The 15,109-nt window shown below is 32.0% G+C and overlaps 1 protein-coding gene across 5 annotated transcripts in view; it reads left to right on the forward strand.

Annotated features, from left to right (window-relative positions):
* The window catches only part of LOC102597121 (helicase and polymerase-containing protein TEBICHI), a 44,731-nt gene that overhangs the window by 2,507 nt on the left and 27,115 nt on the right, over nucleotides 1-15,109 (forward strand). For all 5 annotated transcript variants that reach the window (XM_006356600.2, XM_015313007.1, XM_015313008.1 and 2 more), the window contains exons 5-8: nucleotides 10,144-10,208; nucleotides 12,157-12,262; nucleotides 12,397-12,597; nucleotides 12,780-12,980. In XM_006356600.2, coding sequence (XP_006356662.1) covers nucleotides 10,144-10,208; nucleotides 12,157-12,262; nucleotides 12,397-12,597; nucleotides 12,780-12,980 — 573 coding nt within the window. The remainder of the gene's footprint in view (nucleotides 1-10,143; nucleotides 10,209-12,156; nucleotides 12,263-12,396; nucleotides 12,598-12,779; nucleotides 12,981-15,109) is intronic.

Here is a 15,109-nt window from a genome sequence, read left to right on the forward strand (position 1 = left end):
AGTGTTGTATACAATTTTCAACTCCGAGACACTGTCTTGGTTTTCTTGTAATTTCTTATGCATTTTCCATAATACAAAAAAATGTGATTTGTATGAATGATATAAGATACAAAATCGAGAAAAAAGATAAACTGTTTAGCAAATAACAAATAATTTCCTGAAGAGAAGGGAAAAAAATCGCATATTAAAAGCAAAGTTTGACTTGGTTGGGATTTTGTATCAATGGGAAAAATTGGTAGAATAAAATAGCATAAGAAGATCATATAAATCTTGTTTTGGGGGGTGGGGGAGTGAAGAAAAATTGTTATAGAAAATGAAAACAACTATTGACCTTCTTTAATGAATTAGGGGGAGATGTGTGTGTGTGTGAGAGAGAGAGAGAGAGAGAGAGATGGGAAGTTGCAAGAGTTTAAGAAGTGTCACCTGATGGAGTGTTGACTTTATTGCTTCTAGTGAGGCGAGGTAGAGCGGAGGAAGAAAAAATTATTTTGGGTTTGGTCTTGAACCATCTGTATATGAAGGTCAAAATGAATTGTCTTTTTCTTGATTTATGTCAAGTTTTGTTAACCATTGAATTCAACACCATCTCACAGACTCTTGGACAGAATAATATTGGAATTTGCAGATTATCTATCCCTACACTTAATTCAATTCGGAGTTCAAGTTTCTATCTAATGTAAATGATAATATCTCATTTTCATCCTATCCCTTATGCATGGGCCTAGCAACCGCTACCTTAATGGTCATTTGCAAATTTGGATTTCTTTTGTAACACCAATAATAACAATGCATCATTCTCAAATAAGTTGGTCACATTTGACTTTCTTTTAATTAGTGGAAAATCCTCAAACATGTATTGAGTATTAGCAGAACAAGGGTTCCCCACTTTATGAACATGTGTGGTACATAAGTTAGTTCAACCTCATTGACTCCCAGATGTGGTGCAAGACAAAAGGTCCCCACATCTTGGTCCAACATATTCAGATTTGGATAGGTAGTTGAAACATAGGCTCATTGACAGGAAACCAATGGAATATGCAATTATGTTAAAGAGGAGAGTTGATATCTCTTGTTTACTGGAGACTAAATGGACAAGCAATAAGGCGAGAGATTGCAATACATGCTACAAATTATGGTATTATGGAATAGACTAAATAGTAAATAGGAATGGATTGAAAATCATTGTATAACTAGGATTTAAATATAAATTTGAGATGTTAAAAGAGTCAATTATAGGATTATCTGGTTATGAGTAGTATGCGATAAGGAGACAAGCATGAGTATTACTTATCAAAGGGAAAAAAAGACAACTAACATTTTTAGTGCACGTGTTCCTATATAGGATTGAGAAGGAACCTAAAACTGAAGTTTAAGAAGTATGGATGCCTTGGTTCAAGGGATTCCAAATGACCAATGGGTCTTTATAGGGAGAGATCAGAATGGACATGTAGATAGATATAAGTGGCAATTTTGATTGAGTACATTGGAGATATGGTCATGGTACTTTCTTTATCCTAAAAAGATATGGTCATGGTACTTCTTTCTCAAAAAAAGATATGGTCATATTACTTGTTAGGATTGGATCGGGATAGTGCCAAACTAAATCAAACAACTTGTAATGACAATAACGGGCAATAAAGGGTCAAATGATTTACATGGTCACGCTCGTGGACAAGAGCAGTTCCACCATAACTTAAAAGTGTACCAAAAAGGAGTAAAAAGCATAGATGAAAATGTACATTAGATGAAAGTTAACACATGTAGTTGAAAATAATCAATGTTTTCAAAATTGAAAAGTGCAAAAAAGCACTAAGATCCTTTGGGGCTTTAAGTGCAAATAAAACGTGGGCTTTATTGAAAAAAGGAGTGAGGGAGAAAAATACAAATATGTATGTGTAGTCCAAGATTAATAATCACAAGGATAAATAATAAATATACGGACAAAATTGAAAAAATAATTAAAATAAAGTGAATATTAATTGTTTATGTCGCATCCTTGGGATTATGCCCATTGGAAAGTGTGAGAAATACTGGACAAGAATATTATTGAATTGTGTATCTACATTATTACACAGAGACCCTATTTATATACACTATAATACAATCCTTTACCAAGTAGGATACTACATAGAATTCCTATTCCTACTCCTATTCTAAGTAAGATTGTATATATCTATTCCTATTCTAACACTCTCCCTTAAGCTAGTGCATACTAATCATATGTACCTAGCTTATTACAAATGTAATTAATATGAGGACTAGTGAGGTACTTGGTGAAGATATTTGCAAGTTGATCACTTGACTTCACAATTTTTGTAACAATATCTTTCTGAGTATCTTTCCTCTACCAAAGTGACAATCAATCTCAATGTGTTTAGTACTCATGAAACACTGGATTTGATGCGATATTAAGGGCTACTTGATTATCACACACAAGTTCCATTTGACCGATTTTTCCATATTTTAGTTCTCTCAACAACTGTTTGATCCAAACTAGCTCACTAGTTGCCATAACCATTGCTCGATATTCTACTTCTACACTTGATCGAGCAACCTCACTGTGTTTCTTACTTTTCTAGGATACTAAATTACCTCCTACTAGAACATAATATCCGGATGTAGAACGTGAGGGTGATACCGCCCAATCAGTGTCTGTATAACAGTGATTTGCTCATGGCTTTGATCCTAGAAGATTAGTCTTTTATCGGAAGCTGATTTTATATATCGAAATTACGAACATTTGCATCCCAATGACTTATCACAAGGGGAAGTCATAAACTGACTTACAACGCTGACAAGAAAAGAGATGTCATGTCTAGTCCACTGTGAGATAATTCAACTTTCCAACCAGCTGTCTATACCTTTTAGGATTACTGAGTGGCTCCCCTTTATCCTGGAAGGAGTTTAAGTGTTTAACATTCGAATCCATAGTAGTGTCAATAGGTCTACATCCCATTTTTCCTATCTCTTCATAAATGCCTAAGGCATACTTGCTTTGAGAAATCACAATACTTGATCTAGACTGAGCAATCTCAATAGTCAATACCTAGAAAATACTTCAGTTTGCTGAGGTCTTTAGTCTAGAAATGCTAAAAAAGATGTTGCTTCAAATTAGTGATACCATCTTGATCATTGCCGGTGATAACGATATTATCAAATACACAATTTGATGTAGAATGCTGATAAAACATCGAGTGATTAGCTCCACTACGAGTCACACCAAATTGCTGAATTACTCTACTAAGCTTCCCAAACTAGGCTCGATGAGACTGTTTTAGACCATAGAGTGACCTACACAATTGACATACAAGGCTACTAGACTCCCCCTAAGCAACATATAGACTTCTTCCTCAAGATCACCATGCAGAAAAACATTCTTAATGTCCAACTGATGAAAAGACCAATGACGAATGACAACCATAGATAGAAAAAGACAGACATATGCTATTTTAGCCATCGGAGCAAAATTGTCACTATAATCTAGCCCAAATATCTGAGTATACCCTTTGGCAACAAGGTGAGCCTCAAGCCGATCAACCTGACCATCTGGACCAATTTTGACTGCATAAACCCAATGACAACCAACAATAAATTTACCTACAGGAAGGGTGACAAGCTTCCAAGTGCCACTCGTATGTAAAGCAGACATCTCATCAATGAAGTTCGACTAAGGTGTGAGTGGGTGGGTCTCGAGGTATTATGCCTAGAAATTTAGTATAAGAAAACTAATTCATATATCTGAATTATAAACATAAACTAGTGTACGTGCCTGCGCGTTGCGCGGATGATTTAAAATGTAATAATTTTATAATTAAAAATAACTAATAAAATATATAATGCACTTAATAATATATTTAATTTATTATAATAACAATATAATAATACAAATCATTAACTTGTGTATTTGAGCAATTAAATTTACATTATTAGTACACAATTTAATTTATTGTAATATATATATATGGATAGTTATCTTTGAATTCAAATTTTAAAAGTTAAAAATTTAAAATTTAAAACTTATAGTATATTTTAAAATCGCAATTTTCAACTTAATTTAATGTTATTATATATATTGTGAATAGTCTTAAATTTGCTAAATGACTTGTAATAGTGATATTGTTCAAGATAGAATTCAACACTAGCTAGATATAGATAAATATTATTTATCTTAATTCAAATTTAAATTTATTTCTCATAATATTATTTTTCAATTTTGAAATTTGATTGTCCTTTAAAAATAAAATTATGAAAACATAACTTAATGCCTTCTATGTTTATGATTAGGGGGTGTTCACGATTTGGATAAAAACCGATCCAAACCGAAAAATCGAACCAAATCAATAAAATAAAACCGATTTTATTTGGGTTTGGTTTGGTTTGGTTTTAGATTTTTGAAAACCGATAGTATTTGGTTTGGTTATGATTTTATTCGAAAAAACCGAAGAAATAACCGAACCAAACCAATGAATTATATACATATATTTTATTAATATACATACTTAATATATTATTTTTATAAACAATTTTAAAGATCTTATATATGTTTTCATTATAATTTCTTTATAATTTACTTATTGAAAGAAAAAAATGCCCAAGGTGAAAACATTTATTTTATTGATTTCATGTATAAGAGTGTCTATGATAATTCTTTGTGGGACTGAAAATGTTAATGTCTCTTCCTTCTAAGCCAATATAGTGAATTTTAAAGCTTTAATCATAATAAATTCAGTGATCGAAAGTTCAATAATTTCAGTAATTCTCATTATTATTATTTTTGAATGGATTGTTGTCACTTTTTTCACATTTTGAATGATTTTTTTCTTTTATTTTTGTGTATGGTTAATAACCGAATAACTGAACTAAACCAAACCGATAAATGTATATTATATTTGGTTTGGTTTGGTTTTGATTTTGACCAATAACCGATCCAAACCGACCCGTGAACACCCCTATTTATGATAGTGATAGAGACAATTCCTCATTTATCTTGTGTGAAGATTGAAAATCTGTAAATATAAATAAATACATAATAATAATAATAATAATAATAAACATAGAAGACATTAAATTATGTTTATAATAACATTATACTTGGATTATTATTATTATTATCGTTATCATCATCATCATTATTATTATTATTATTATCAGTTCTATTTTTTTTAGATAAAAGGTTATATCTTATTTTAAAATATTTATTTTAAAATGCAAAAAAAAAAAAACTGAAATAAAACTTAAAATATTAAATGATATTTAAATGATAAATTTTAAAAGAAACTTCCATACTTGGGGTTTGTAAAATAAATAATTTTAATTTAAAAGTTCTTCAATTTGTTTAGAAGTAGGAGTGTAATGAGAAGTTTTAAAACTCCCTATTTAGTTGGGTATTTTTTTAATTCAAAATAATGATTAAAACACCTTTTTTTTTTCCATATGTGTTTTTTTTTTTAATAAATCATTTTAATTTAAAAGTTCTTCAATTTATTTAGAAGTGGGAGTGTAATGGGAAGTTTTAAAACTTCCTATTTAGTTGGATAATTATTACTATTTTTTTCAAAATAAAGATTAAAAGGACATATTTAGTTGGATGGTTTTTTTTTTTTTAAATAATACATTATTACTATTGTTATATTATATTATTATCATTAGTTTAAGTTAAACAAAAATTTATTATTATTATCATTATTATTAGTTTTATTTTTTTATATATAAGTAAAGATAGAACTTATAGATTATAGGTTATATTAAAATAACTACTGATAAATTAAAAGATTATCAACACAATTTTTCATTGATTATAAGACTCCGTAATAAAGAATGGAGAGTTATGAAATTGTTTTATCTAAAACTATATTTTCCATTCACGTGTGTGTTGGAACTTTTAAACTAATAATAACTAAGATTAGATTAAAATATATAATTATGCATAAGAAAATAATCCGAAATTGATTTTGTTTTCACGCATAATTCCATAAAGTGTTGAGGGACACAACACAGTCTATCCTAGTCTAACAACACTAAACTCGATGTATATACTGCAATGATCACTCTATTAATAGCATTATTTAAACAGGTGTGGGTTTGTTTTATACCCCAAATGAAGCTTATCTCTATGATTTGGCTTTTAGGTTTCTGCAAGCTTGTAAAATTGATCATTGTACATTTATATGTTATAAACTGCTTTACATGTATATTCTCCTATTGCAGTCAATTAGGCTATATGATCTTTGCTTGCGGTATCTCTAACTATTCAGTTAGTGTCTTTCACTTAATGAATCACTCCTTTTTCAATGCATTACTAATGTTGAGTGCAGGTTCGGTGATTCATGCCATGTCGGATGAGCATGATATGCGGATATGAAAATAGAAAACTTATATTTCTCATTCACAAATCCATCCTTGTTTGTGCTACTAACTCTCAGTTTGGTCCTACTTTTGGTTTATTTTGTTACTAAAAAGGGAGGAAGAAACTCAGTACCAAATGCTTGGCAATCCTTGGTAGAGCTTATTTATGATTTCGTGCTGAATAATTTTTAATGCAATTAAAATCAAACTTCAATGAATTAAAGTGTAACATATTGAAAACTTCTTAAATTATATATCAATTAAAATGAAAATAAATAGTTAATTGGTATGTTTGTTTTTTAATTTTTATATTAAACTTGTGTGTTTTATGTCAATTGACAGTTTCTATTGCATTACTTTTTTTTTGTTTAGTTTGAATTTATAAATAAAGATATTTGAATTATGAAATTTTGAAAGAAAGAAGAAAATTCTTAATTAGTTACCTATATTTTAGGAATTTATTACTGTCTTTTAACATAACTAAAAATTTAAAAAGATAATAATATTTATACAAATTTAAAACTGCTTGCAGTATTTTTAAAATAATTAACTGCAATTTCATGTGTCCTTTTTATTTTATTTTATGAAATACAGTTTTATAATATTTATTTTTAAAAAATACTGCAAGTATAGGTACTTTCATTACAAAATACAGTTTTGTAATATTTATTTTTTAAAAATACTGCAAGTATAGATACTTTCATCCAAATCCATCCTGTTTTAGGATATAATCTTCTAGCATTGATAAGAAAAGCCTAAACTAAAAACAACTACATCACTTCCAAGTAATTAAAAATAAAATAATCTAACCCAATCAAATTTTAATGAAAAGAAACAAAGAAAGTACATCTCCTTTTAAATGGAGTAATAATTATATGCAACTACAAATCAATTATATGCAACTGCATCAAACGGATTTAGATTAACTTCAACTGATTAAAGGTTTACAACAACTTCGAAATAGATAATTAAAGATAACAAACGAAGACCTTCACATAATACTCTATGATTTGCACATAAGAATTTGATAAATAAATTTTCAGAATAAACAAAACAGAGGGTATATGTATTAATTCTAATTTTTACCTTTTGAATGTTTGACAAATACTGTTTAGGTATAATTAGAGTTACTTCAATAACTCAATATTTGCATATAACTTTGTGTTCTTCTCGCAATCAAAATTCTCACTCTACCTTTTCGTCTTGTAAAATCATCTCCAAAGAGTAAGGTATTTCTGCTTTGAATTTATTAGGAACTATTCACAATCGAATAACACGAACTTTCAAGTTCCAATGTTAAATTGCAAAGCCACTTATTGTTGAATATATTGGTGAACAATGTAAAGTTATTACTGAATATCTAATATAGTACGTGACTTTCAAGATGCAGTGAAAAATGTAGTTAAAAATTCCTTGTTTAGTGGATGGTTATTGAGAAGTTATCTTAAGGAGTTGTAAAACTGCTTTATTTGTGTTTATCTGTAAAAATATATTTATTTTTTTATATAAATTTTAAATACAAAATACTGATATATTTAGACTCCTTACGTAAAATATATACTCATTTATAATAAATGAGTATATTAAAAATGATAAAATTGTGAATCCAATTTTCCTTGATTAAATGATCTATAAAAAGTGATTATTTAAAATTATATGTAGTTACGTATAAGTAAATGGGTCTAAATCTAAAACATCTAAAAGCTAAAATATACTAAAAATTTGTGGTATTGTAACTACCGTATAATTACATAATGGATCTAATTGTAATTATTGATATGTTTCAATATTTATTTAAATAATTATTTATTATTGATTATTTAATATTTAAAATTCAAAAAATTGTGATAGTGACATGTGTCATTTTTTCTTCTCCTTTTATATATAGATAGATATGCATCTTTGCATCTAAATTAAGAACTTAAGTGGTTTTTGAACTTAGATGCCATGACTTTTACTTCGTATATACTTAATTCTAGTTTTTTTAGTTTCTTTGTCCATATAGTTGTAAGACAATGTTTTGGATGGCAAAAGGCAACAAGGGTTTGCCTCGCCCGCCTCGTGACGCTCGCCTTTTTGAATTGAGGCGCCAATTAATACCAAAAACTTAAAATATTTAATGACATATAAATATCCAAAATCTCAATAGCTATAACATATAAGCAAATATTTCAATTCAAAAACTAATAGTAGAATTAGTATAAAACTAAAATGAGTTGGGTAGAAATAAATATAGAAGGACTAGATTTTTTTTTACAAATAGGCAGATTGCAGTAGTTAGTAGTATTGAAGTGTGTGACCATCTCATCTAAAAACTTAAGTTGTTAGAGAAAGCACACTTTTTTAGTTAATGATATTCTCAACACGCCCTCTCATGTGCAGACCTAATTCTTTTTTTTATGGGCCAAACACGTAGAAATTCTAATTAATTTGGGTGGTGGTGAGATTCGATCCCATGATTTGTGCCTGCTATGATACCATGTGAAATTAGGTCTTGGGCCTAACTCACACCCCAAAAGCTAGCTTAAAGAGAGGATGATTGCCCAAGCCTTATAATGAGTCCACCCATCTTATTAATCACCAATGTGGAACTTTTGTCATTCCTTAACACTGTCCTCACTCCAGTGCTTAACATCTAGTGCATGGGCAATTTTGAATTGTGGGCCCCCCAACATTGGGTGAGATGGGTCCTGCTTTGATACTATGTTGAAGTGTGTGACCATTTCATCTAATAGCTTAACAGAGAGAGCACACTTTTATTTTTGAGACGGAGAGCACACTTTTTATTAGTTAATGATATTCTCGACACGCCCCCTCAGTGGGCCTGATTCTTTTTCATGGGCCAAGCACGCAAAAATTCTTTTTAATTTGGGTGGCTGTGAGATTTGTGAGTTAGGCCCAAGACCTAATTTCACAAGTAGTTTGCAGAAATAAAAAACAGAGACTATGCACACTGCTTACTGCACATGTAAGAAGAAGGAGAAGAAAAAACGTACTGAAAAATGTACCTGCTGAAGGCTGCGAAGCAGAGAAGAAAGAAGAACAGAAGAAAAAAGAAGAAGAAGTACCTGGTGATAGTCGCGAAGCTGGAGAAGAGAGTCATGATGCGAATTGGAGAGATAAAAGGGAGAACAATGCCGGGTTTGTCCAAAACTCCAAATAAACCCTAATATTGCCTTTTAATTATCAAATCAGGCCCCTTTTTTTTAAATAATTAGAAAAGGCAATGCCTATAGCGCCTCGCAACTCGCCATTGCCTCGCCTTTGCTCGCCATTTTCAAGGTCGTCTCGCCTTGCCAATAATAGGCGCAAAGGCAGCGCCTCGCCATTCGCCAAATGGGCAAAGGCGATCGCCTTTGAGAACACTGTTGTAAGGTCTTGTGAACATTCTACCCTCCCTAGACCCCTTGTGGGATTTCACTGGGTATATGTTGTTGTTTGTCCATATAGTTGTATGTGTTTTAATTATATATTCTTTCATTACATATGGGCAACACTAACTTAGGGTAGGGTTGGGGTGATTACTCATCCTCAGTAAAATGTATTTCCACCTATGCCTTTTGCATAGTTCCATTTTGCTTAGACTAGCATTTGGTTACTGGTTTTGTGCTTTGATTCATAGAAGCTTCGTTGTGGCTTCTGTTCCCCATTGTTTACTTGTTTCTGTGATGAACTCTGTTTGGAGGTATTTAGGACTTCAGAGGTTGAGGCTTCTTCAGGAGATCAAATTTGTTGTCAGTTTAACTATGAACAAATTATTCTTTACAGTCCAATGGAGATTCATTTTACATCCTGCAGGTTGATTGTCTTCAAGTGGATGGAGTCTTGCACAACCGGAATCTTGTATATTGTGCTTCTACCAGGTCTGTATCTGAGTAATTTGGACTCCTATTAAACATATTTAATTCTTCATGATGTTGATGTTTTTTGTTAATTGTAAATTTGTTAGTTACATGAAGAAGATAGTTTTATGAATGCTAGAATAAACAAATGCATCGTGAAGAAATATATCCACACTATATATATTAGTCATTTTTTTTTGATAACCGAGAAACTCCGAGGGCTAGCGGCATATGGTTTGAAACTCGATGGATAATTAGCGCGCACCCTCTACCCTTTCCACTTAAATACTAAACCTTTGTCTACGACAGGGTTCGAATCCCTTGCATGCGCCTAATTCACATATCACATGCTGTGCTCTTACCATTAGACCAAAGACCTAGGACCCATACATTAGGGCATCTCCAACCCATAACACCAAATTTTACACTAAAATAGTGTAAACCATCTCCAACCCACTACACTAAATTTTACATTAAAAAAGAATATTCTCTTTATATTCTTCTCTCTCTTCAATATTGTACTATTATTCTTGTATTATTTATATTTTCAAAAGTTTTTTATGATACAAGTAATAATAAAATAATTAAAAAGAGATTAGTGTTGATGAATAGTGTTACACCAAATTTGGTGTAACACTATTCATCAACACTAATCTCTTTTTAATTATTTTATTATTACTTGTATCATAAAAAACTTTTGAAAATATAAATAATACAAGAATAATGTGCTCTTACCATTAGACCAAAGACCTAGGACCCATACATTAGGGCATCTCCAACCCATAACACCAAATTTTACACTAAAATAGTGTAAACCATCTCCAACCCACTACACTAAATTTTACATTAAAAAAGAATATTCTCTTTATATTCTTCTCTCTCTTCAATATTGTACTATTATTCTTGTATTATTTATATTTTCAAAAGTTTTTTATGATACAAGTAATAATAAAATAATTAAAAAGAGATTAGTGTTGATGAATAGTGTTACACCAAATTTGGTGTAACACTATTCACACACTAAAATAGTGTAAGAATCGGTGTTGGGTTGGAGCACTAAAACACCAAAGTTTTCGTTGGAAATGGTCTTAGGTATTACTTTTTTTATGAAATTGAAAAATTTGGACCATTTCTTTATTTGTGCGTGTCATCGGTGCGCAGTTAGGCATTGTAAGTAGCGAAACAATCTTATTCTAAAGTTGCTTGATATTGGTGGAACTTGGAGCATCTGTTACTAATGTAAAGCCTGGTTGAGTTGTATTAGTGTCTTGAAGATTGTTTAATCTATTCATCGAACAAATTGCTAATCCACACTATTTCTGTTACTGATCTTTTTAAAGTAGTAGTACATTAGTTTTATTTTTTACCTACCGCGGTGGATGGGGTGATCTTGTGCTCCTCTTCTTTTCCTACTCATTGTGCATGAACCTTTGCTCTCATTATTCACACCTAGTAACATTGTTATTCATGGAGACAGTAAGTGCTGGTAGAAAAAGTCCGTTTCATCTTATTCTCTGTAAAAACTTATGAGGTCCATACTTGCTCTCGGACCATTTAAGTTGGTCCAAGTTATATTTTGCTTGCTGCTCTGAATTTTTGTGTTCTTGGGTCATTTAATTGGTCCAAGTCATTACATATTGCTTGCTGCTCAGAATATTCGTGTTTTTTTTTCTGTTAGGAAGTTGAAAATTTCTTACATAACCAAAATGAATGCCAATCCACAAACAAACTATTACTACCCTCTTCCTTGTTATCTTCGTTGCTGTTTATGTTGCTAATGTTGTATTTTTGTTCTCCTAGTATTATTACATGATTGTCACTATTATAATAATCTTTTGTTGTCTTTTATTGGAGGACAACGTTCTTATCTCCTAATTGTCCAATCCTGCATCTAGTCCTTTCAGCAATGGCAACAGATGTCATAGTGTCTCTTTGTTGTTTAACCAGTTTTTATTTTTATTTTCTGTAGTGCTGGTAAAAGTTTTGTTGCTGAGATATTAATGTTACGGAGAATCTTATCATCTGGAAAAATGGGTCTTCTTGTACTCCCATATGTATCCATTTGTGCAGAGAAGGTGAAGTTATCTTTTAGCTCTTTCAAAATGATCTTTTTTTTTGATAAGTAGCTTTCAGAGTGGTTTTTACTATGCATATATGTAGCATATATAGTATATTTATTTCGTCTAGTGTCATGTTTGAACTTGTTCAGGCAGAACATCTTGAGGCCCTTCTGGAACCAGTTGGAAAGCATGTTCGCAGTTATTACGGTAATCAGGGAGGTGGTAGTCTCCCAAAGGATACCGCTATAGCTGTTTGCACTATTGAGAAAGCAAATTCCTTAATTAATCGACTGCTAGAAGAGGGCCGTTTGTCAGAGCTTGGTATCATAGTGATTGATGAACTCCACATGGTATTGACTTTGAAATTCTTTTCTACTATTGTTTTATTTTATTTTGATGATATTCAAGCTAAACCTCTCCATAATTTTAAGTTCACTTTCTGTTTGCTCGGAGCTGCTGTTTTGGCGTCTTTGCTGGAACTCGTAATTAAATGCATTTATTCATCTGGTCTCTTGAGTTGTTTTCATGTTAGGTTGGAGACCAGAATAGGGGTTATCTATTGGAGTTGATGTTGACCAAACTTCGCTATGCATCTGGTGAAGGAAATACAGAGTCATCCAGTGGAGAAACTTCAGGCACGAGCAGTGGAAAAGTTGACCCTGCTGGAAGTCTCCAAATTGTTGGCATGAGTGCAACTCTCCCCAATGTGACAGCAGTCGCAGATTGGCTTCAAGTAAGATGAAATTCATAGCTTTTTAATTCTTTTCAATTAAAATCTTTATGGGTAACATCCCATGGCTGTTTCAGAAGTGTGTAAAAGTTGGATACATGGCTCAACCTGTCATCCATAAAGTTTGTCCAACTATCTATACAGAAGGGGATTCTCTTTTTACACCAAAAGCTTTACGTAAAACAAAAATGATCATTTTATACTTCTACATATCCTTGGGTCAAATAGGTGAACAACAATAATCTATTTATACTTGTGCCATTTTCATTATTCTTGAACAAGTTACTACCTTTTGCATTCCAAATAAATCAAAAGAGATGTTATGTTGTTGTTCTCCAAGCTTCCAGTTTTCTTCCTCTAACAATGCGAAACAAACAGAATTGGTCCATATCTATGTTGTGAAGCTGCAATATTAATAAACAGTGGTTTGTTGCTCATGACACTCCTTACACAAGCAGCACTAGCGCACTACATGGAGTGATCCGTGTCCTCTCTATTTCCTTCTTCTTCAGATTATTCGTCATCAAGATTGAGTGAAAAATTGAGTACTTTATTTGGTCAATTGGTATGCCCCCGTTTTCTTCCTTCCAAACAACTCCATGTAAAATGGCTTTCCTTGAATGATTTTGCTTTGAACCCACCATACTACCTTTTGTGATCCATCTCCTTCTGCTAAGTAGTCATTGAGTTCCCTTAGGAACTCCTCAACCCCACCTACTCCAAATTCTGTGTTGCCATCCTTCAAAGTCGTTCGATCACACAACAGATCCTTCCAAAAAGTAATCCTTTTCCCTGTACATGATAGTATAACCAACGTACTTAGAGAACCTTTCCTCCCCTTCACGTTCCCATTCCTTAGGTTCACCTCATCAGAGTATGTCATCTCATCCAACAACTATCCATTGCTTATGTCATAACCCAGACCCACCGGGCATTGCGACTTGCGAACACCTATTCTGACACCTAGATAGGAGAACCCTTACCACCCAATTTAAAAATGAGCAATGCGGAAATAAATAAAACATAATCTAACATCTTATTTAAGTAAGGAATTACTCTTTACTTGATTTTTAAACAAAGTCCTTTGTGAAGAAACACACTAAACCCTCCCCAAGGAACTAGTCTAAATCGGTACAAGAGCTACTAAGAAGATACAATGTATAAAAGAAAACACGACACTACTCCCACCATAAGGAAGGAGAAGTAGAAGCTGTCGAAGATCATCATCGTCCCCACCTAAGAAACATTACTGGATCCCGACTATGCCAAGTGACATAACAAGAGTTGTATCAGTACAAACAACACGTACTAGTAGGCATCATTGGTCGATCCAAACCCACCATATAATATCATGCAAATAATCAAAGAAACATGCAACTTGAAGGTAAGATTAGGACTCCATATACTCTAACCCAAGTGACACCACCTCCCTTCGCTGTCAACTCTAATATTTAAACATTCATCCCTCTTTCCACTCTCATATCAGATCATAGCCTAGCCCTTCTATCACATAGAGATTCCCCCAAATACAAGAACACCATACTTTGATAATGAATTTATTACTGTCCCGCAAATTCTCATGCCAACACCTTGCGTTGACAACACTCCAGTTATACAAAATACGAACAAGTAAACCACAATTTAGCGAACATATATATATATATATATGTGATTATAATCACAATTAGAAAATAAGTCGGACTCCAAGTCCTCACCATGAGTCGATATACACAATAATCATGAACAACCTCAACACAACAAGCCATACCTGATTCCTCACACCTTCAAATACTCGGACCATCAAAGATCCGTAAAACATCATCTACAGTGTTTAATATGTAACCTTGGTCTACACAAGAACCATCCCAACATTTAAACACAAATCCGATCACTTATGGATCAACATGTAATGATCCCATTACAAGACTCTCATGGAACTCACACACAAACGGTTAGTGTATTGGCGTGGGACCTTATCTAATACTAATATATATATGTGCAGCATGACACCCGATCCAATAATAATATATATACGTGTCGAAGTGACACCCGATCCAATAATAGTATATATATGTGCCGGTGTGACACTTGGTCTAATAATAATCATATATATATATATATATATATATATA

This window comes from Solanum tuberosum, unplaced genomic scaffold (genome assembly GCF_000226075.1).
Source record: "Solanum tuberosum cultivar DM 1-3 516 R44 unplaced genomic scaffold, SolTub_3.0 scf00225, whole genome shotgun sequence".
In the NCBI taxonomy this organism is placed as follows: Eukaryota; Viridiplantae; Streptophyta; class Magnoliopsida; order Solanales; family Solanaceae; genus Solanum; species Solanum tuberosum.